At 43.3% G+C, this 23,747-nt stretch overlaps 1 protein-coding gene across 1 annotated transcript in view; it reads left to right on the forward strand.

Moving 5' to 3' along the window:
* The window catches only part of atp10d (ATPase phospholipid transporting 10D), a gene marked incomplete at both ends in the record, with an annotated part of 38,080 nt that extends 15,472 nt beyond the window's left edge, over positions 1-22,608 (forward strand). The window contains 20 exons of the mRNA XM_079214406.1: positions 265-469; positions 1,554-1,639; positions 2,355-2,461; positions 4,034-4,165; positions 4,481-4,593; positions 4,982-5,234; positions 6,454-6,662; positions 10,615-10,806; positions 11,741-12,389; positions 12,496-12,602; positions 14,958-15,084; positions 15,183-15,367; positions 17,533-17,821; positions 18,507-18,583; positions 18,944-19,069; positions 19,268-19,468; positions 19,964-20,038; positions 20,276-20,380; positions 20,475-20,662; positions 22,419-22,608. Coding sequence (XP_079070532.1) covers positions 265-469; positions 1,554-1,639; positions 2,355-2,461; positions 4,034-4,165; positions 4,481-4,593; positions 4,982-5,234; positions 6,454-6,662; positions 10,615-10,806; positions 11,741-12,389; positions 12,496-12,602; positions 14,958-15,084; positions 15,183-15,367; positions 17,533-17,821; positions 18,507-18,583; positions 18,944-19,069; positions 19,268-19,468; positions 19,964-20,038; positions 20,276-20,380; positions 20,475-20,662; positions 22,419-22,608 — 3,616 coding nt within the window. The remainder of the gene's footprint in view (positions 1-264; positions 470-1,553; positions 1,640-2,354; positions 2,462-4,033; positions 4,166-4,480; positions 4,594-4,981; positions 5,235-6,453; positions 6,663-10,614; positions 10,807-11,740; positions 12,390-12,495; positions 12,603-14,957; positions 15,085-15,182; positions 15,368-17,532; positions 17,822-18,506; positions 18,584-18,943; positions 19,070-19,267; positions 19,469-19,963; positions 20,039-20,275; positions 20,381-20,474; positions 20,663-22,418) is intronic.
* Positions 22,609-23,747: the final 1,139 nt, after the last annotated feature.

Genomic DNA, 23,747 nt, shown 5'->3' on the forward strand with positions numbered 1-23,747 from the left:
CATTGAGAGCGTTTCCGTTGTGTGAAAAACACTTCATTTAATCCCACAATACAGCAACCTGACAGAGACCTGCTGAGTGTACCTTTCTAGTTATTTCTGCTATTATTCCTTCTGCGACTGCTACTATTTGTATCAATGTGTTTTATCCACTGCACCTACTATTATTGATATTATTATAGCTGCTCCGTCTCTGTGTGCTCTTCTTCTCAGTATGTAATATTTGCCTGACACATTTTCTTCTGTCTCATGTGTGTCTACCCACAGCAAGCTGAAAGCCTACATTGACCAGTGCTGGAAGGATGTGCGAGTCGGAGACTTTGTCCGTCTGTCCTGTAATGAAATCATCCCAGCTGACATGTTGTTGCTGTATTCCTCTGACCCACGTGGGATTTGTTACATTGACACCGCCAACCTGGATGGAGAGACCAACCTGAAACAGAGACAGGTGGTTTCAGACCTCCCATTGCAGGTAATAATGCATGTGGATGTCTTATTCATGTGTTCATTTTACTTTATTACATTTAGAAAGTGTGTTTCTTCAAATGCAATTCTTGTTGCCAATGTTATTTTACCACAAAGAACACACTTTTGAACCATCCTATTAATGTGGTGAAAGGGTTTATTTTGACCAAACAGAGTTGGTGACTGTTGGACTCGTCGACTTATCGGCTAACTGAGACGGTCCGATAAGTTTGAATGTGATGTGTTGTTCAATCAGTGAACATTAGTAACATTGCGGTGTTTCTTATTGGAGTCTGGTGGCTTTGAGGACAGCATATTAATTAGTTTTTGACGTTTAGAAAAATATAAAATATATATACTGTATATATATTGAAGTAAATGTAATTGTTCACGTATTTTTTGTGTAGCGCTTTTACAATTAAATTAAATGTATTTTGTATAGCCCAAAATCACAAATTACAAATTTACAATCTGTACATATACGACATCTTCTGTCCCGGGACCTTGTATCGGTTCAGGAAAAACTCCCCCCAAAAAAACCTTAACAGGGAGAAAAATGAAAGAAACCTTAGGGAGAGCAACAGAGGAGCCGGGGCTCGAAAACGCTCTACCTTTGAGCCTCAGCCGCCCCAAAAAAGGCCCACACGTTTTAAATCGGTGTGTATATATCGTTTTTCGGGAAAAAAATCCATCTTTGAAGTTCTGATTGAACTGCCTCTACAGCAAAACTAGCAGGACAAGCAAGATGAGGACATGCTGTCCTCCCTCTTCTGTCAATTCAATGTGATCCATGGTTTTTAATCTGAAGAATATCTGCAGGTTTTCTTACAAAATGTCCAAATCTTTTAGGTCCAATTATATTCCAATATTTTTGTTCAGGAGCTCATCTCTGATGCAGCTACTTCTGGAGGAATTCTGTTGATTGTGTTTGTGTGCTTTTCGAATGCTACGAAGGATTCTTGCTTAGTCTCTGTAAGACCGACAAGGATCCTTGACTTTGAGAAACCCTCCTGTTCTTCAAAAGCTGTGTATTGATCTGTGTGTGTGTGTGTGTGTGTGTGTGTGTGTGTGTGTGTGTGTGTGTGTTCCAGGGAGTCGAGTTCACTGCTGAGAGCTTCCACGGTCTGATTGAGTGTGAGAACCCCAACGACGACCTCAGCAGGTTCAGAGGTTACATGTGAGTTCCTTTTCACTCTGCAGTCATCCAACACCTCTGTTTGGTACACAGTGGCATGCACTGATATCTGGAATCAGTAATCAGTATAAAGACCTTTGCAGGCTACATATTAGCCCTATGTACTGGTTTGGTATCCTGTGTAATTAATATATCTGTCTTCATTTAGGATTGCGTTACGACAGCTCCCTCATTTCAATTAGTGAAAAAGAAAATTGGGCTTTGTTGAAGTACTTCCAATATAATTGTAATTGTTGCAGGCAGTAGCACTGTCAGACTATTCATTATTAATCTAGACTTATATCTAAGAATTTAAAAAAACATTAGTTAAATTAAAACGTGTATCGTTAAAGAGTCGCACCAAAAAAAGCCATGTTTGCTCCTCCTTTTTATAATAGCTCTTTAGAGTCTCCTTTATTGAGAAAACAAAACTATTCTCAACTCATACCTACGTATTTATAATATAGTATTGACATTTCTTTGTCAATGCTAACACACTATATAGCCTATAAATAAACATGCCTTGAGATATTACAAAACAGACAGAAGTGCATACAATAAAAAATCATGTATTGGCATGAAGCATTACTGCTGTCACACATTGTAAAGTGATATAACATTTTTGAAAATAAATGTGTGTGTGTGTGTGTGTGTGTGTGTGTGTGTGTGTGTGTGTGTGTGTGTGTGTGTGTGTGTGTGTGTGTGTGTGGTTCCATAGGGAGCACCCCAGTGGGGTCCGAGTCGGCCTCCATAACGGGAACCTCCTATTGAGGAGCTGCAGCATCCGTAACACTGAGACGGTGGTGGGCATCGTGGTCTTCGCCGGTAAGAGTTTCACTTACAGAAGCGATCTTCATCATTTGTCCACTTATATCTCTGCAATGGCTTCACGTGGAGCTGAGACTAAAACATCAGACCTTCAAACGTGTTCGTGATTCTGAGCATTTAGCTCCTGAGGGGCAGGTTGGCACCTTGTATGCAGCCTCTGCCGTCGGTGTATGAATGTGTGACACATCACTGTTTTTTATACTTGTATGTCGTATGTTCATGCTGGATTTGATCTAGGTTTTGAACCTGTCTCCTATCAGGAGTTGAATCAACGTGCTTGACCAGCAGATCCTCACTCTGTTCCTTTTCGATTTACCTGTATTCGTCTGCTCCTCTACAAGACTTTGCAACCGACAGTTACCTTCCTTTGTGTAGCTTCAGTGACACAGGATTCCAGCATCACAGTTAAAAATTACAACTCATTTCTAGAATAACTGAGTGCTGGAAACGTTTGATTCTCATGTTATCTTAAAATGTGCAGTAGCTATTAAAATGTATGAGCAGTGATCAATCTGGTAAAGAGCAGGTTCAACCTCAGCTCACTAGAAAAGCTGTAACATCTGAGTTCTAAGACTTTGTTTTTAGTTCAAGCTGGTGAAATGATTATTATATTATAGAACATCATCAAAGGATTCTGCTTTTAATTATTATGCTTTTCATAGACTTCATTGTAGCATAATTAGTTGTGCATTGAACTTGCTGATGAATGGAAACACACTGATATGTTCCTACCGTTACATCCAACACGTATGGGGAAACAAATATAGCATGTTGAGAAAAATGATGAAACAATATCCTGTTTAAAAAACAAATATGCTTGAGTTGTTCCATGGTTATGGATGTTTGTAATGTACATTTTGTACCGCAAAGCAATCAGTAAAAAAATAAATGAATCTTGCAATCATCATAAGGTTACTCACAGAACAAAGGGGCATGTGTCGCTAATCTTGGTTAGCAGCAGGTAGCAGTCGTAACAGAGCGACCTGATATTTTACTTTTGGGCTTGCGTCTGTCATGGTTCTGGAGTTTTTGTTCTAGTTTGTTCCTGTTTTACGATGAAAATTCCGTCCTCCGTCTTGTTTTACTTCCTGTGTGATTGTGTGTCACCTTCCCTCGCTATCCCCTCCTTTCATTGCGTAGTCTCTGTGCTCCCCTCGCCTTTTGTCTGCTAGTCTTCATCGTCCTTCATCGTTAGTGGGCAATTGTTTGCCCGTTACTTGCGGACATCTTGGACTGTTTTTTAAGCCTCTTCTTTATTGAATAATTGAACTGCACCAGTCAGCCTGCTTTTGTGTGCATTTGGATCGTTCTCCTGTAGCCCAAAATACAACCGCAGTCTAATCATTTCATTACACTACTTTCACATTCTTTTAGGGCAATGAGTCTACTCTGTGCATTCACTCCTGTAGTGGCTGTTGCCCCTGAACTAATGAGCGGGTACACCCTTCATTCTGATCCCATCTATGTAAACGCCTGAAACATGTTCAGTTTTGCTGAAGTACCTCCGGTATAGTGGTCTGTATAACTGAGCATGGATGTATGCTGTGCTCCACTTCCTGTGTGACTTAGGTCATGAGACTAAAGCCATGATGAACAACAGTGGGCCAAGGTATAAGCGCAGCCAGCTGGAGAAACATCTGAACACAGACATCCTGTGGTGTGTGCTTCTGCTCATCATCATGTGTCTGACTGCTGCGATAGGTGAGTACCAGCTATGCTCTCGCTTCACAAGGGGTAGCAGCAGTGTTATTGCAGGGAGCAGCTGACTGTAAAACCACGTGAGAGCCAGTAACCATCACTAACAGCTGTGGCACTAGACTATTTCTAGTAACCAGAGTGAATGGATTTAGAAATCTGATCATGTGGGAGGGCAATCGAATGTCTTTCATTTATGTAATATAATATATAATTCATCATTTGTAGTAGATTATTGGACGCGTCCTGTGTGAACAGGCCATTTGGTTTAAATGGGCGGGGAGACGTAGCGGCACATCCACATCCTCTGGTGTCTTGCAGGTCATGGCCTCTGGCTGAAGAACCTGAAAGACCCCGTCTTTCAGGTTGATAAGGAGACGTCTCCTGCCCTGGCTGGATTCTATGTCTTCTGGACAATGATCATTGTGTTGCAGGTATACAGTCAACATTTCAGCACTCTTATTAAAGTGGACCCGACCACTCAAAGCGCTTTAACACTACATGACATCATTCACCCATTCACCCACTGATGGGAGGAGCTACCATGAAGGAGCCACATCAGATTACAACCATCCATACACCGTAGAACATCTACAGGAGACATGTAGGGTTACGTGTCTTGCTCAAGGACACATCGACATGGGCTAGCGGAGCCGGGGATCGAACCGCCGATCCGCTGATTTGAAGGACAACCCTGCTCACCACAGAGCCACAGTCATCCTTTGATCCTCCATCACAGTGATTGTGAATTAAACAGAACAATTGCCCTAACAGATGAGCTGTGAACACAGTGTTGATGCGTAATCCATTTCTGCTCATCAGGTGCTGATCCCCATTTCTCTGTACGTGTCCATTGAGATTGTGAAACTGGGTCAGATCTACTTCATCCACAATGACTTAGCCCTGTACAACGAGCAGCTGGATTCCAGGGTCCAGTGCCGGGCCCTCAACATCACTGAGGACCTGGGCCAGATCCAGTACCTCTTCTCTGATAAGACGGGGACTCTGACCGAGAACAAGATGGTGTTCCGCCGCTGCAGTATCTATGGAGTTGAATACCCTCACAAGGAAAATGGTAACACCTGATAATACGACTTTCATTTACCTCTTTTTGAAAAAGTATGACGACTAGTGGATGTTATATAATCCACTACTGCTACATATAGTGGATTAGAAACAATATTTTACTCCATTTGTATATTTAACTTAATTTGATGTGATTAATTAACATACTCATTTGATATCTATTTAGTTTTTAATCTGTGACTTTTGTTTATTATTTTGGTATTATTGTTATTCTATCTTATCGAGGTATTTCTGTGTTTTTTGTTGGATGTGCTCTACAGCTGCCTGGGGTTATGGTTATGCACTATTATGTGTGTGGTACTATTCCTTTTTTTAGATTTTTTAAAAAGTAGGAAAATAGATCAAATGAGTCTAAAAACACGAGCAGTCAGATGATTAGACTATTTGGTTATAACCCCCAGATTAGTCAAACTTGTTTGAAAGAGACAACAAAGGCGGTCATTATTAATATCGTTATTATGCATGAATCCATAACAGTTTATAGACAAAAAAATGGCTTGGATAGTGTGGATAAATAACTTATCTGATTGCTCGTTTTCGTGAACCTGTCTGACTTTGTTGTTATTTAGAGGTTGTAGAGCGAGGTCGTCCTTCAATCGGCGGTTTGATCCCCGGCTCCGCTCCTTGGGCATGACACTTGTAGCTGTGCCTACATGTGTGAATGTTGTGTGGATGTCCTGGTGGGCAGGGGGACCTTGCATGGCAGCTCCTGCCATCAGGGTGTGAATGATGACCTGTAGTGCTGGAGCCCTTTGAGTGGTCCGTTTACCATTCATGACATCACTATGTTCCCAGACCTCAGCTTTTACTTTAGTGAGTGACTATTAATAACTGAGAGAAATGATGCCTCAGTCAGTACAACAGTACCAACTGTACAAATATATAATTGGCCATGGCGAATAATGCATTCATAATTTTAACGTTTACATTCATGGCCACAGAAGATGTGGAGAGCTTTGATTCCTGACATTTACAAAGGACTCCACTCGTGATGGGTCTTTTCAGCAGAAACGAGCACTCGCGATCTGCTTTTTCCACACCATTAAATTCTCTCAGGTCAATTTCATCACTCACTTTTTCTTCTTCTATTGAGCTAATTATCAAGTAAACCAACATCAAATTGTGTTGTTCTGGTAGTTTCCATGTGTTAGGACAATCCGATTGAGTTGCCCTGTACGTGATGTAAATGATCTCTGTTTGTGTTGCAGCTCGGAGGCTGGAGGTGTATGAGACGGAGAAGATGGAGGCTGGTCGCTCTGTGACTCTGAAGTCGGGCTGCAGTGGGAAATCTCTGAGCTGTCGCTCTCTCAGCTGCAAACACAGCTCTGTGTCTCTCCACACACTCACTGCTGAGGAGGAGGAAGAGGAGGAGGAGGAGCAACTGTCCGACCACACCCAGCCCAGGACCAGTGCCTTCTGCAGTCGCGTGGTCAGACTCACACACACACACACACACACACACACTCACGCACAGACACATTATTTGGTTGACATCCACAATTATGAATCTGTTGCAACTCAAGATGATTTCCACACTGTCGTCAAATGTATCAATGTATTTATTTATTACCTTTTTATTATTTCTCTGCCCAGATAATTCATCAATGTTTTTGTTGCTGCTGTTTACATTCCTCCCAATGCCAAATATGGGGGGGGGTTGAATGCGCAGGTAGAAAATCCACGGCCCGCCACTTAAAATAATCCTTTATTAATCCCACAGTGGAGAAATTATTATTCTCTGCATTTTACCCATCCTTAGTAATTAAGGAGCAGTGTGCTGCTGTGAAGCATTTGGGCTTCAGTGTCTTGCTCAAGGACACTAAGACATGAAACTATGGAGAGAACAGGGATCGAACTGGCTACCTTGTGGCTTCAGAACAACCACTCTCCATGAGCTACATGAGGACTTTACATAGTACAAAGTACACAGACATAAAACGTTGTTATACTGTTAACAGGTTACGCGACTCGTCGATATCCGTGAGATCTTCGTGAGATCTCCGTGAGATCTCCGTGAGATCTCCGTGAGATCTCCGTGAGATCGGCTTTTCTGCTGTTGCGTCTCTCAAAACAGAATACAGATCAAGCTCAACATTAAGCATGAATTGAGAGTGGCCGTGTTGTTTTAAAAAGATGTGTAGAGGAAAGCAGCTCATTGAAGCCACTAATGCTGATACAACGTGATGCTCACACATCTGCACTCGTTTTGTTTTGCACAGGTTGCACGTTATTGTTATTATCTTAAGATATTCAGTACAAAACAGGTTGATTGCAACCACAATAGGCAATTTTTTTGTGGTGGGGCATGAAAATTTTTCTTCCTCCAAAGTGGGGCGTGACAGACAGAGTTTGAGAACCACTGCACTATGGTAACCGGTTCATGTAGGATGCATGCAGCCGATCAGAAATATTATTTCTCCCATAACCCTAATCTAAAAGCATTAACATGATTAGATCAGATTAGAAAACTGTATTAATCTCCAGTGGGGAAACTCACCAAAAACTCATACAGACGACAATAGACCTATACAGACAGCAATAGACCCATACAGACAGCAATAGACCCATACAGACAGCAATAGACCCATACAGACAGCAATAGACCCATACAGACAGCAATAGACCCATACAGACGACAATAGACCCATACAGACAGTAAAAGACCCATACAGACAGCAATAGACCCATACAGACAGCAATAGACCCATACAGGCAGCAATAGACCCATACAGGCAGCAATAGACCCATACAGGCAGCAATAGACCCATACAGGCAGCAATAGACCCATACAGACAGCAATAGACCCATACAGACGACAATAGACCCATACAGACGACAATAGACCCATACAGACAGCAATAGACCCATACAGACGACAATAGACCCATACAGACAGCAATAGACCCATACAGACAGCAATAGACCCATACAGACGACAATAGACCCATACAGACAGTAATAGACCCATACAGACGACAATAGACCCATACAGACGACAATAGACCCATACAGACGACAATAGACCCATACAGACAGCAATAGACCCATACAGACAGCAATAGACCCATACAGACAGTAATAGACCCATACAGACGACAATAGACCCATACAGACAGTAATAGACCCATACAGACGACAATAGACCCATACAGACGACAATAGACCCATACAGACGACAATAGACCCATGCAGACGACAATAGACCCATGCAGACGACAATAGACCCATGCAGACAGCAATAGACCCATACAGACAGTAATAGACCCATACAGACAGTAATAGACCCATACAGACGACAATAGACCCATACAGACGACAATAGACCCATACAGACAGCAATAGACCCATACAGATGACAATAGACCCATACAGACGACAATAGACCCATACAGACAGCAATAGACCCATACAGACAGCAATAGACCCATACAGACGACAATAGACCCATACAGACAGCAATAGACCCATACAGATGACAATAGACCCATACAGACAGTAATAGACCCATACAGACAGCAATAGACCCATACAGACGACAATAGACCCATACAGACAGCAATAGACCCATACAGACAGCAATAGACCCATACAGACGACAATAGACCCATACAGACAGTAATAGACCCATACAGACAGTAATAGACCCATACAGACGACAATAGACCCATACAGACGACAATAGACCCATACAGACAGCAATAGACCCATACAGATGACAATAGACCCATACAGACGACAATAGACCCATACAGACAGCAATAGACCCATACAGACAGCAATAGACCCATACAGACGACAATAGACCCATACAGACAGCAATAGACCCATACAGATGACAATAGACCCATACAGACAGTAATAGACCCATACAGACAGCAATAGACCCATACAGACGACAATAGACCCATACAGACAGCAATAGACCCATACAGACAGCAATAGACCCATACAGACGACAATAGACCCATACAGACAGTAATAGACCCATACAGACAGTAATAGACCCATACAGACGACAATAGACCCATACAGACGACAATAGACCCATACAGACAGTAATAGACCCATACAGACAGTAATAGACCCATACAGACAGTAATAGACCCATACAGACGACAATAGACCCATACAGACGACAATAGACCCATACAGACGACAATAGACCCATGCAGACGACAATAGACCCATGCAGACGACAATAGACCCATGCAGACAGCAATAGACCCATACAGACAGTAATAGACCCATACAGACAGTAATAGACCCATACAGACGACAATAGACCCATACAGACGACAATAGACCCATACAGACAGCAATAGACCCATACAGATGACAATAGACCCATACAGACGACAATAGACCCATACAGACAGCAATAGACCCATACAGACAGCAATAGACCCATACAGACGACAATAGACCCATACAGACAGCAATAGACCCATACAGACGACAATAGACCCATACAGACAGTAATAGACCCATACAGACAGCAATAGACCCATACAGACGACAATAGACCCATACAGACAGCAATAGACCCATACAGACAGCAATAGACCCATACAGACGACAATAGACCCATACAGACAGTAATAGACCCATACAGACAGTAATAGACCCATACAGACGACAATAGACCCATACAGACGACAATAGACCCATACAGACAGCAATAGACCCATACAGACGACAATAGACCCATACAGACGACAATAGACCCATACAGACAGCAATAGACCCATACAGACAGCAATAGACCCATACAGACGACAATAGACCCATACAGACAGCAATAGACCCATACAGACGACAATAGACCCATACAGACAGTAATAGACCCATACAGACAGCAATAGACCCATACAGACGACAATAGACCCATACAGACAGCAATAGACCCATACAGACAGCAATAGACCCATACAGACGACAATAGACCCATACAGACAGTAATAGACCCATACAGACAGTAATAGACCCATACAGACGACAATAGACCCATACAGACGACAATAGACCCATACAGACGACAATAGACACAGTCAACAGTGCATTGCAAAGAATAAATAACACCAGAAAATGCCATATGAAACATGTTTGACATCAGAAAGATGCTCAATCTAAAAACCACATCTAAAGGTGTTCATTAAAAAAATCAAATCGCTGCTGGAACAAAAGCCCTTCTGAGTGGTTCAGTAGAACACTGAGGCATCCTGAGTCGCTCACTGAATGAGCTTCTGAGTCCATTAAACACAGTATAATGGGTGGCCTGCAGAAGAAACAATCGTTTTTAACTTGGCCCCTGTTTGTGAGCTTGTCCTTCATGATGGATTAGCGCCCCTGCTGCTTCTCTGTCTGTTCAGACCAAGGAGGTGGTACCAGACCCTGAGCTGGTGAGGAAGCTGAATTGGTTCTGCTCTCCCGCGCTGGCTCTGAGTGACGGCTCCTCTGGGACTCCGTCCAGCTTGGAGCTCACCTACATCACTGACTTCTTCCTCGCTCTGGCCATCTGTAACAGCGTGGTGGTGTCCTCGCCCAGCCAGCCTCGACATGTGGTAAGTAGAGTGTGTGTGTATGTGTATATACATACATACATGCATACATACATACATACATACTAGTGCTGGGCTGGGTGATTAACAGTGATTAATAGTAAGGGGAACTTGCATACGTTTCCCCTTTTCATTTACTTGTGTAACAGTATTATATTTTGGGAGTTAATCTGTGGATAAGAGTTTGATATGTTTGACATGCATTAAGGGCCCTCGTCTTAAACTAGACCAGCAGAGACGCTGAGGTTACTCCTACAGTCCTTCTGGCCATGAAGACATTAATTAAAGCATAGGAAGAAGTTCAACTGGTTCATTCCCCAGTTAAGGACTGCATCAATGCATAAGGTTCCCTTGCTTTTCGTTTATTTTGGAACAGCCACACTTCTCCTGCTGGGGACTGAGGTAACATTTTGCCCACTGGCAACTTTGGTGAACAATTTTTATTCAAAAAATGTGGAGTGTATGTAATCAGTTGAAAATCAGTTTCAACTGATTACACTGCACAAATACTTTCCCAAAAGGCAACAGGTAACAACACAGGCTATAAAACTGCATTTCCGTTCCCGTCCCCTACACGGGTGAAGCAATAAAACACACAGTCCTCGCCTCATACACAACTCTCTCTCCGTTGCTGTTGGAGCTGACCTTCCGGCTCCGGCTGTTCATTTGCTCTTGCCAGGGTGGGTCGGACTCGTCCACCAAAAAACTGCTTGTTGCACAAATGTTGCTAACAGCGTATTGCTAGACGTTTCCTTTCACAACTCGCGCTTTTGAACTTTTAATCCACATTACGTGCACCAAACTACACATTGTGTATTCTGTGTGTGGCTGCGTGTACAGAGCTGTTCCCTTCTGCGATGGTCCGGTACACAAACAGCTCAGGAGTTTCCTTGCAGAAGCTGATTCCATGTTCTCTTTGTATTTCTCCTCACTGCAGGTGCCTGAGACACAAACGCCTCTCAAGTCCCTGGAGGAAATCAAGCTAATGTTCCAGCGCCTCAGCTTCTCTCCTTTTTCCAGCCTGTCCCCTCGCCAGATCAAAGGCAGCCCTCGCAGCTTCACCAGCAGGCTGTTTTCCCGGGGGAAGACCGGCTCCTTCACACCCACTAACAGCACCGCAGACGGGTCAGAACCAGACCAAGAATGCAACCAGGGAACCTCCAACCTGAGGAGTAAAGTGGACTTGTCCTCCGGAGTGGAAGGAGATGCTGGACAGACAGAGAACAGAGATACAGAAGATGATATCATGGGTGCCAGGCCGGATGTCGAGGACCTGACCAGAGAAGTGGATGGTGAGAGTGACGCTGATGATGAACTGCTGTATGAGGCGGAGAGTCCAGACGAGGCGGCTCTGGTTCATGCAGCACAAGCGTACCGCTGCACCCTGAGGGGACGTTCTGCAGAGAGTCTGCTGGTGGATCTTCCAGGAATCGGGTCACTGGCGGTCCAGCTACTCCATATCCTTCCCTTTGACTCCAACAGGAAAAAGATGTCAGTAGTGGTGCGCCACCCACTCACAGGACAGGTGGTGGTTTATACCAAGGGAGCGGACTCTGTCATCATGGACCTGACTGAGACAGCTAAAGGTAAGTAGCAGAAGGAATATGACTGATAAATGTTGTGTTTGAAACGTAATAATATGAATATTAATAGCAGTGTGTGTCTGTATCACTGTCATTCTGTTTTGTTCAGATTCAGAGCATGCTCAGGAGATCTACAGTCAAATCAGAGAAAAAACCCAAAATCATTTAGACAGCTATGCCAGAGAAGGCCTCCGCACACTCTGCATCGCTAAAAAGGTAACGCTTCAGACGCTAACAGCTTCATGGAGCTGTGTGGCTCAGGCGTAGTGATTGTGAGTTAGAATTAGATCCTTGCATGGCAGCAGTGTTTGGAATGGGCATGAATGGGTGAATGCTGAGTGTGTGAAGCGCTTTGCGTAGGAAGAAGACAAGAACGGAACTATGCAAATACAATTCCATTTACCAATGACCAGATTCTCCAAAAAGCACACTTTATTTTACGCCAAGTCTGTCTTTCAAGTGTGAAGCTGAGGGAGGAGAAAACTGAAAAATAGTCAACCATTATATCAACACATTTCTAGAATACATGAGTGTGTGTGCAGCTCTGTGCTGACGCCCGGCTTTAATATTTATGAATAATGCATAATTAGTTGATGGAGGCTTGTTGCGGAGTGTTGTCGTCTGTACCTATGTATTGTGTGGATATGGTTATAGATTTATCTTAAGCCTACTGTGACTAGATAATAAGGATAGTATGAATATTTAAAAGTCGGGTTAAAAGCCGCTCCTACCTCCGGTGGGTTTTCCCGCTGTAGCAAGCTAGCTAGCTAGCGCTGCTGCTGCTACTGGCCGCTGCTGGTGCCCGCGTCCCCTTTGCTCGAGTCGGGTGTCGAGACCGGGCTGGTCCCGCTACCTTCGGTGGTTGTCAGGGAGCTAGCGGAGCGCTAGCAGGAGCGCTAGCAGGAGCGCTAGCTGGCTACAGCAGGAAGCTAACGGGGACACTGACCGAAGGTAGTAGCAGCTTGTAACCCAACTTTTACGGTACATAATTTGTTTTCATGGATGAATTAATGCGTCACAACAAAAATACAAAGATATTGTAGCGGTTTCGTAGAGATATGTTCCGTATGCCAGGTTTACAAACAATTATTAAACACACAAACTAAATACTCAGTCACACTTTAACTCATTACGGATTTTTTTCCATAGTCCAACAAAAAATGTCCGACAGTAGCTCACTCGGAGATTGCACAGAAAGACAAAATGTATCTCAGTTCAAAAACCAAAATATTAAACTCAAACACGTCTTAATCTCTGGATCGTCTCCACTGTTAAGCGTCTTCTCCAGGCAGAAGGAGGTCTGTGAGTTTGCGTGGATTGTACCGACTGTGCATCTATTAAGCAGGCTATCTGGAGAGGCTAGTCATGCTAGAAAAGATCTGTCTTGTGTAGAAATCTGGTGAGAGTTTATTTGTGTTGGCAAAAGTTTGTGTTTATTTGTTTGTATTTATGGCCTTGTAGCTCTTTCATTTATTTATTTGAACAGGGACCGTACACATCAATCAACCCAGGGGTAAATGTGTCAGTCTTAGCTAAGGCTAAGTTTCAACCGTAGTCCCTGTGGCCAGATATAACAAGCCATCACTAAAGGAAAGAAATGGTTATAACAAAACATCATAAAAAGCAATAAACATACAGGTTGCGATCAAATATATAAATAGGCCTCATCATAAAATCATAAAATCATCATAAAGATCAATAAACATACACACATTTTGTACACACAATCATTGAGGGAGTCATGATTCATGCTCACACACCTGATTGCTAATGAGCCAGTTCTTCAGGCTGTGTTTAAAGAGGGAAATGTTCTGCTAGTGCGGATCTGCAGGGGCAGGGCATTCCAGAGGTGTCCTGCTTTTACTGAGGATGCAGACTGGCTAAAGGAACGGGTTAGGGTTAGACCCTAACCCTAACCCGTTTGTGCTTGATAGAAGGCCTTGATAGAAGGCCTTGATAGAAGGCCTTGATAGAAGGCCTTGATAGGCTACAAAACTAACGTAAATTCTGCCGTCTCTTGTAACGGTATAACGGATCCTTAACATGTCTAACCTGGATCTTTCTGAATATAAGGTCATAACATTTCTTAAAAGGACGTATGTTTGTTCTCTTGGACAATAACGGTGTGGTATGTCGGTCCTCTGTAGATACTTGTAGACTTGTAGACTTGTAGACTTGTAGACTTGCCATACAAACATCAGTCTGCTGCAGGCGTCCATGTTTTTCCGATGCTGATGCACATAGACCGGAAGATGGGAATACCGACTCAGAATGATCAACTTCCGACTTGAAATGGATTGCAGCAATTCTACATAGAGTTTTCCCTTCATGTAGACTAGAATGTTTCATTTACTTTTTTACTTTTTTATTTAAAAAAAATAACAATCCATAATGAAAAGCCGGTACTTCATGAATATATTATGGAGCTGCACAAGTCACTGCATTTTTCATAACACTGTCCTTCAAGTATTTTTCAGAATAAAAGCATTGTGTTATGAAATGAATAGATTCTGTCTCCAGAGAGATGCTAGGCGGGCTTATTTTAGTTGGATTGTTTTGTGCCTGGAGCAGGTCCTGGAAGAAGAGGAGTATGAGGTGTGGCTGAAAGGACAGCTGCTGGCAGAGAGGAGCATCGAGAACAGAGAGGAGCTGCTGCTGGAGGCAGCTCAGAGGCTGGAGACCAACCTCACCCTGCTGGGTAGGAGAGCCGCTCAGTCAGGCAACACATGACCACTTGCCTATCAGAGCTTGGAGCGGCAGCGCTTAAACACTTTGCCTCTATCTGTGTGTGTACAGGCACCACGGGGATCATGGACCGACTGCAGGAGGAAGTCCCAGACACCATCGAAGCTCTTCAGAGGGCTGGGATCAAAGTCTGGATCCTCACTGGAGACAAAAAAGAGACGGCCATCAACATCGCCTACGCCTGCAAACTCCTTAGTCCCAACGACCAACTGCTGGCAGCCAACTGTGGAAGCAAGGTCAGCGGCTGAGGGAGTAGCCCTGTTACATGGGGATGTTCTAAAGAGTTCGGTCATTGCACCGCTCTTCCTCTCAGCTTGTTGATCCAGATGTGCATTGATTGTCATCTGTTGTCCCCATCCCCAAGTACTAAACACTCAACTAGACGTCTTAGACCACTTTCATTTGCATTTAATTTCCTTGCATTGTATGACAACTGCAAACATTACATTTAATTGTAAATGTAATGTTAAGACAATTGCTCTGGACAAAATGCAGCTGAGAATTCTCAAACCTATGGCACCAGTGTTTAGTTATTTTTTACATTGCTTTTTAACTAATATTTGGACCTTTGTGTTATATAAAAAAAAAAACATCTGCCTGATGACAGTTAGGGAATTTCAGGTGTTTTGAGCATCTGGCTTTTCTCCAAATTGCAACTCCCCAAAATTTCAAATATCCCTTAAGTCATGTCATCTCGGCCTATTTGTTTTATACCTTCAACGATGTCGCCATAACACATTCTTCATATTCACAAAACAATGCATCTTATAAATTATGCTGTAATCAAGATATTTCCAAGACATAGCATGCATGTCTTTTGGATCATTTTTGGAATTCTGTATTGTCTTGGGAGGATTGAAACAGGTCCTCAATATCTGGATGCATAATATATGAAGCCAAAACTCTTGTTGTTTTAGAGTCTGAGCGTTTCCAATGAGGAGAGTGGTGTGGTCGGGAATTGGATTATTTAAATTTTATGATGATTACATTTGTTTTCCTCTGAAAGATTCTGTGCAACACAAAACACTAAACGCCTAAAGCCCCGGAGGCCCAATGCTCCAGCCTGAGAGAGGTCAGGGGTCATCATGAGGACTCATCCTCTAGAACAGGTGGTGGGCAAACTACGGCCCATTGTGCGTTTTTATCCGGCTCGCCAAATATTGGTAAAAAAAAAATCGAATTATAGAAAGACCACATTATTTAGCCTGTTCCCTGCAATACCCGGCGTTTCTGTTGATCCCACTCTCCGCAGTACGAGCACTCTAACAGCTTTATTAAAAGTAAACTACGTTTTTTAAAGTTGTGAAATGAACTAACAGCTGAATGCAGAGTTATTTCCTCGGCATAATGAACGCGCATCAGACCCACGAGGCTGCGCCGCCCTGCGCTCATGTGTCACATCGGGCTCTGCCTTCCAGCTTCCTTCCTCCCTCCACATGTGAAGAAATGCAACAAATCGCTGGACGGCCTGCAGGAGAATTCTGCCGTCGGTTCTCTGATTTAAACAAAGTCCCTTCAGCTGGTGTCACGTCCCCCCAGGCAGCAGCGGACTCGGCCGTATTGGGGTGTTGGAGTGTTGGCTGATCGCCTGTGTTCCGGCTCGATGCGGCCAAATGTGAGTCATTTTGGCTGTAAGACTATGAAACAGAGCCGCAGGAGTTTCAATTGGAGCTGATTGATCTTCAACGGCACTCCGTCTTAAAGGAGAAGTTCAAGGATGCTGCTGTTGTTTGGCTCTAGCTGTGAGCAGACGTTCAGCCTGATGAACACCAACACATCACACCACACATCCCAGTTACCTGATGAACACCAACACACCACACATCCCAGTTACCTGATGAACACCAACACACCACACATCCCAGTTACCTGATGAACACCAACACATCACACATCCCAGTTACCTGATGAACACCAACACACCACACATCCCAGTTACCTGATGAACACCAACACACCACACATCCCAGTTACCTGATGAACACCAACACATCACACATCCCAGTTACCTGATGAACACCTCAGATCTGTCCTGAGAATTGCCACAACCAAACTGACACTGAGCTTTGATGCACTGGCAAAAAAAAAAAGGTGACCAACAACACTGTTCCCACTGAAATTAAATGTTTTCTTTACTTTTTAATTAATGGCTTTTACTTTTAATTTATATTAGTTCACACACACTCTCCATCGAACTGGTTCTGGCCCGGCCCGTCTGTGAAATGTTTAAACTCGTCGTGGCCCCTGAGCCAGAAGGTTTGCCCACCCCTGCTCTGGAAGCTAAATTCATGACAATCTCCTTAGAAGTCGTTGAGAATTCCTTTTCCAAAATATTGACAACATCTATCTCTATCTTTGAAGTGAATGTACGCAACAGTGATGCAGTTCTTTCACTCATCAGGATGCATGTGCAGCTTTACTCGAGGAGCTCCGACTGGAAGTGCAGCGTGGTGAAGACCGTGAGACTGCAGCAGGGAACCCGGGAGAGCCCTCCTCGGGGAGTAAAGGCTTCATCCTGGTTGTGGATGGACGGACTCTGGACTGGGCCCTGCAGGAGGAGCAGAGCAGCGACTTCCTGGAGCTGGGCCGGAGATGCAAGGCGGTCATCTGCTGCAGGTCCACTCCTCTGCAGAAGAGCAAGGTGGTGCGGCTGATCCGGGACCAGCTTGGTGTCATGACCCTGGCTGTGGGTAAGGACTTGGCCTGTGAAGTTTGACATGTGTTCCTTGTTAAGGAGGATAGATTTATTTCAAACATGAATTACACGTCAAAAAAGGTAAACAAATAAAATGAAAGAAATGATAAATATTGAGCGGTATCGTAATGCTGTATAGGTGCTTGTTAGTTTATGTATCAATCGTATTATTTTCAAAGCATTCTCTTTTCAAGAATTGCATAAACATGCATACTTACACACACGTGTAATAACTACACTAAAGACTCGCTGCTTGGAGAGATCAAAAAGTAAATTGTCCTTTGATTTGACTGCAGCGAACACAAACTACTGACGGCTTTGAATGTCCATCAAACTTAGAGTGATCTCTCTGTCGCTGACATGGCTCTTCTGAGAACTGGGCTTGTCATGTCCTGAAGCGCCTCAACTCGCTATTTCAAGATGTGGTTTCTAAGGATGGTGTATCTGAGTTTTAAGTGAATATTTGTGTCTTTTATTTCCACTAATATGTTTTCTCGTTTCATTTCCTAAAACTAAACCTCAGGTCTAAGCCTGAGTTGGGTCGCATAGAGGGAGCCGTTATTGTTAGACCTGCTAATAGCTGTTGAACCAAATATAATACTGGCTGTGGGGGTATCCATACCTTCCTCATGCGATACGCTTTGTCCACATTAACCAGGGACTTGTTTCTGTTCATGCAGGTGATGGAGCCAACGATGTGAGCATGATTCAGGTGGCTGATGTGGGCGTTGGGATATCTGGTCAGGAGGGCATGCAGGTAACGACCTCTCCATCCATCCTGACAGAACACCGACTAAAACACGTCGTCCTAATACGTGAAGGTTTCTGTACTGGTTCCATATCATGGAACACCAAGCTCTCCAACTATTTGTACTCCTTACTATTGTCTGTTTGTAGTTCATGTTGATTGTAGTGAAGCCAAAGACAATTGTTCTCACTGTGGACAGTAACGTTTCTGACTCCATAAGATGGAACTAAAAGTGGTCATATAAGCATCCATGTGGTATTATAGAAGGAACTAACAGAGGTAGACGCATGTTCGTTGGATTTTTAATTGCTAGCAACACCTGTCTGTGAAGCAGTGGGTCACACTCTGTCGCTGTGTGCCGTTCCCCAGGCGGTGATGTCCAGTGACTTTGCTATCTCCAGGTTTAAACACCTCAGGAAGTTGCTGCTTGTCCATGGCCACTGGTGTTACTCTCGTCTTGCAAACATGATCCTCTACTTCATCTACAAGAATGTGGTAAGAGTTCTGTACTGACTCTACTTTTCAAAAGTACATTATTTTCTAGATGTAAACAACCACAAAAGCAGATTCACTTCAAGCAAAGCTCTGTAGCTGATTCAGCTACTGGATGCTGTGTAGTCCCTGTGGCACAAGCACTACAGAATACAATGAAGATGTTGAGAGGATCCTCACTGCTGCCTGTCTGTGGTGCAGATGTATGTGAATCTGCTGTTCTGGTATCAGTTCTTCTGTGGTTTCTCTGGGAGCGTCATGACCAATGCCTGGGTGCTCATCCTCTTCAACCTGATCTTCACCTCCATTCCTCCTCTCATCTACGGGGTCCTGGAACGGGACACGCCGGCTCACGCTCTGATGGAGCGGCCGGAGCTCTACCAGGCGCTGCAGACCTCCAAGGTGACTTCATGCACAAACCTGCAACCATCATTCATTTTATCATGTCAAACATTTCCTACAATGTTCCAGTATTGCTAAGGAGTGGAGAAGCTACTGAAATGGGACCACAGGATGATCCATACTAATGGCATCATCAGGTCCCACCGGGTTATTGGCTTCTCAGAAACAACCAGTTTAATAAAGAACACTTAATTACAGCATGTGTAATGACTACCATGATCATCAATCGGTTACATTATATAATTATATCAATATATCTTTTAAATTTAAATTAAATATTTACTGAAAAACAATCGCAACATGCCGATGTCATAGTCTACTGATTAAACACACAAATGACCACTGTCGGAAATGTTAATGGTTGCAAAAAAGTCAGTCATTCCACAATAATTCTAGTTTGAATTCATAAACCTTGTGTTTTTTCTTCGTGTGTGAACAGTAACAGAAACATGGGCCTGTATTTAGAAGCACTGCGTGAATACTCTGTTCCTGCAGGTTCCCTACAGGTTCTGGATCACGGTCCTGGATGCGTTTTACCAAAGCCTCATCTGCTTCTTCGTGCCTTACTTTGTAAGTACAAATCCCTCAGATCTGTCACATCCTCCATCGCTGTGTTTCTTCCATTGCTGTTGCTGGTGTGTGCTCCCTCTGTTGTGTACTGTTTTTGTCTCATCTTCATAACCTTCTAGCTGTCACCTTTTGGCCTTGCAGTTGATTGCGATGGCCTCACATGTCCTATCGCGTAGTTCTAGCCGCTGCTCATACGTCCTGCTCCCATCCCAATGAGCGCTGTTGTGTTTGTCTCAGGCTTTCGCAGGATCCAGCGTGAGTGAGCTGTCCTTCGGCTCTCCCATCAACGTCTCAGCCCTTCTCATCGTCCTGCTGCACCAAGTCATCGAGAGTCACACTCTGGTCAGACACACTCATACTCTACAGCGGGTGCTTCTCATCAGTCTGTGCATCTCCAGTTGTGTTGTGGATTCACAAAGCCTTTGTGTTGTTGTAGACGTGGATTCATGTGCTGGTGCTGGTGCTCAGTGGTGGTTTCTACTTGGGCTTCGTGCTGCTCTTCAGTTTGCTCTGTGTGACCTGCAGCCCCCCCACCAACCCTGTGGGGGTGGAGACCCTGGCGATGTCCCAGCCTCTCTTCTACATTGTATGTGCTCTCACTACTGTGACGGCGCTGTTACCCAGGTACACACACACGTACTACACTACTGTAAATACACACAAGCTCGGTCCAATTTCAGTGAAGTTTGTACTTCAAGACTGAATGTCACAAGTCATAAAGGCTTTTCTTTACAGAAATCGACTTCATAAAGCTGCTTTCGAGTTCCGTTATTGGGTCTCCAATGCTAGTTAATGTATGGCAGCTTCAGTATGACGCAGTGCAGTGTGCTGCATGTGAGCACAGGCACGGGAGGCTTCAGCATACGCAGGACATGTATTGATACTACCATGAGTCATGGAAAAAATACACCAACAATCAAATGAATGAATTAACAAATATGGAAAAATCTGCCATACATTCAGGTTGTTTTATGCAAAAGAAACCTCATGTTGTCAATGGATGAAGTCACTTCCTCTCCTGCATGCTCACGTCCGTGCTTCGTTTAAATGTGTTCTCTTGCTTTCAGTTTGGAAAGCCTTGAAGTCATGTTGACTGGTGCCTCTTTCCCTCAATAGTTGGAACGCTTCAGCATTGAAGCGTTCCAACTATTGTTATCCTCTTCTTTATTAAACTTTTTTTATTTTTCTGCTATTTATTCCGTACGTATTTTGGACCTCTAAAACTCCTTCATATGTTCAGCTACAGAAACCGTTCAGCTATTAAAATATTCAGCTACTTAAGGACACGATGGCTATATCTCTTCATATGTTTAACATTCAACTTTTTGAATTATTAAGCTTTTTATGATTTTTTTTAAAAAAAAATTATGAATGGGATCGAATGGAGAAAATCTTCAAATCATGTTCAACTTTCAAAGCTTACAGGTTCTGCATACGTTCAGCTAAAGACACCATTTAAACGTTTAAAATGCTAGAATAATAGAATATTCAGCTATATTCAGCTATCATTTCAAATATTTAAGCTTTAAGCTTCAGCTTTTCGCATTCCAACGCATTTTCAGCAGGAAATGCATTTTCTAGTTTTATTTCTAGTTCAGATTTAAATGCACTACTTAGTCTTTAAAGTGGAGTGTGTACTGTTAGATTAGTGATTGATTCTTACCAATATTGTCATTGACAGCTGTAATGGAATGTCCTTTATTCTCGCCAGTTAAATGCCTGTAGTCCTCTTCCAGCAGCATAGTCGTTTTTAACTGCATGCACTCTGCCTGATCGACACAAGACTTACACGTACACTACATTGATAATTGACGCCGCTTCAGGATCTTAAAATGATCAATAACTTCCTCGGGATGCTGAGCTACATCACAAAGATTTGTGTCTTTACTGAATGAGTTTATCTCCCGTCAAATAGCATTTGTCTGCTAGCACAGCTAGCTAGTGGCTATAGCCAACACGACGTACAGAAAGAGCATGTGACCATGTGTAGCAGGTGTTCCTGCTCTGTTGGTCATCATATGAACGCGACGTTCAAAGACCTGTGGCAGGATGGAATAAACAAAGGAAGACAGGCACAACATGTTGACATGTGGTTCATCACCATAGTACAATTATGATTAATCTGGTGCCAGTTATTTTTAAGTGAAACATTACTAGTGAACTCAATGCAGGTGCCAATAGCAATAGTTGGCAGTAGAAAACTCATCAGACTTCATTCATTGTATTTGTTGCTAGTCACCGCTCTGCAGTGGTCCGCTTGTTAGAGGAGAGGAAGAAGCTGTTCCTCTGTTGGGTGCTGACTGCGCCGCCTCCCCGAGTTCATCATGTCTGATCCGGGTGAAGCCACATACTCACACTGTCCTGCGTGTCTCCTCTGCAGGCTGTTGTTCCGAGCTCTGTACCACACCTTACACCCCTCTGCTGTTCTGAAGTTAGCTTGGATGGACAAAGTGGATTCAGAGAAGTACCGCAAGAAGATGCAGCAGTGGAACCTGAGCCAGTCCAGAGACAACAGGCGGCCACTGTGTGCCGACAACCCGGGCCTGGAGCCCAGCACAGTCGTGTCCTGACGGCCCTTTACACACACAGGCAGGCAATTTACATTCAGAAGAAATACCTAAACGTTCAGAAAAGACTACTGATGATGATGATGATGATGATGATGATGATGACTTTCTGCGACCAGAATGGATTTTCTGGTGCAATACAAGGTTCTGCTCAGACATGCTTGTTTCACTACATGTTTTGAGAAACTAATTGTAACGAAAAATTAATGTTCTACTCTGTGAATAAATCAGAATAGCAAGCAATTGTTAAATATCTCGCATGTATGGGAGCAGAATCCGGGAAGCTCCTCACTCTGCTTCCCTTGAGCTCTTTGTTTTGGAGCATCAGGTCGCATGTCTGAAGAGAGCCGTTACCACACACAGACGCACACAGTGGATATGAAAAGGCTGCACACCCGTTAAAATGCCAGGTTTTTGTGATGGAAAGAAATTAGACAAAGATAAATCATGTCCGAACTTGTTCCACCTTTTAATGGGACCGAACGTAAACAATTAAATTGAAAGAATAATCTGAAATATTTTAGGGGGAATTTTTGTAAACTTTTAACAATGAACAGGTTGGATAAATATTCACACCCTTAAACTGATACGTTGTTGAAGCACCTTGTGATTTGAAGGGACGTCCAGTTCTTCTCCACTTGATAACGACTGTGCTCCACTGCATATCTAATGCCTTGGGAAAGCTTTGGTAAAGGGTACCAAAGCTTTTCCTTACTGATACCTTTCAACCATGAGATCCCTCTGATGCTTTGGACGCTCTCTGTGGCTTGTGCTGTAAGCTGCAAAGTGTGAATGTGGTTGGTTCATTCTGAACACACACATCCCCAGTTGTTTTTTATTTTTTTATTTTATGTTTTTCCACCTCAAAGATTTCTGTTTGTTTTTCAATTGAATCATGTACGTCAAGGTGGAAAGTTAAATAACTAATTGTTTTACATCACAAAAACCTGGCATTTGAACAGAGTAGATGTTTTATATCCACGTTATGTGCTGGAGAACCGAAACCGTGAGCAGGAAAGAATCAACATTCAACAGAGGCTTTTTGTCATATTGTATGTATATGTATATTAGTCCTGAAGAACATGACTCATACAGCATGGAGCAAACACTGGTGCTGGGCTGTTTCTCCGGTAAAGTCAGCT

The sequence above is a fragment of the Taurulus bubalis genome, assembly GCF_910589615.1.
Source record: "Taurulus bubalis genome assembly, chromosome: 1".
Lineage (NCBI taxonomy): Eukaryota > Metazoa > Chordata > Actinopteri > Perciformes > Cottidae > Taurulus > Taurulus bubalis.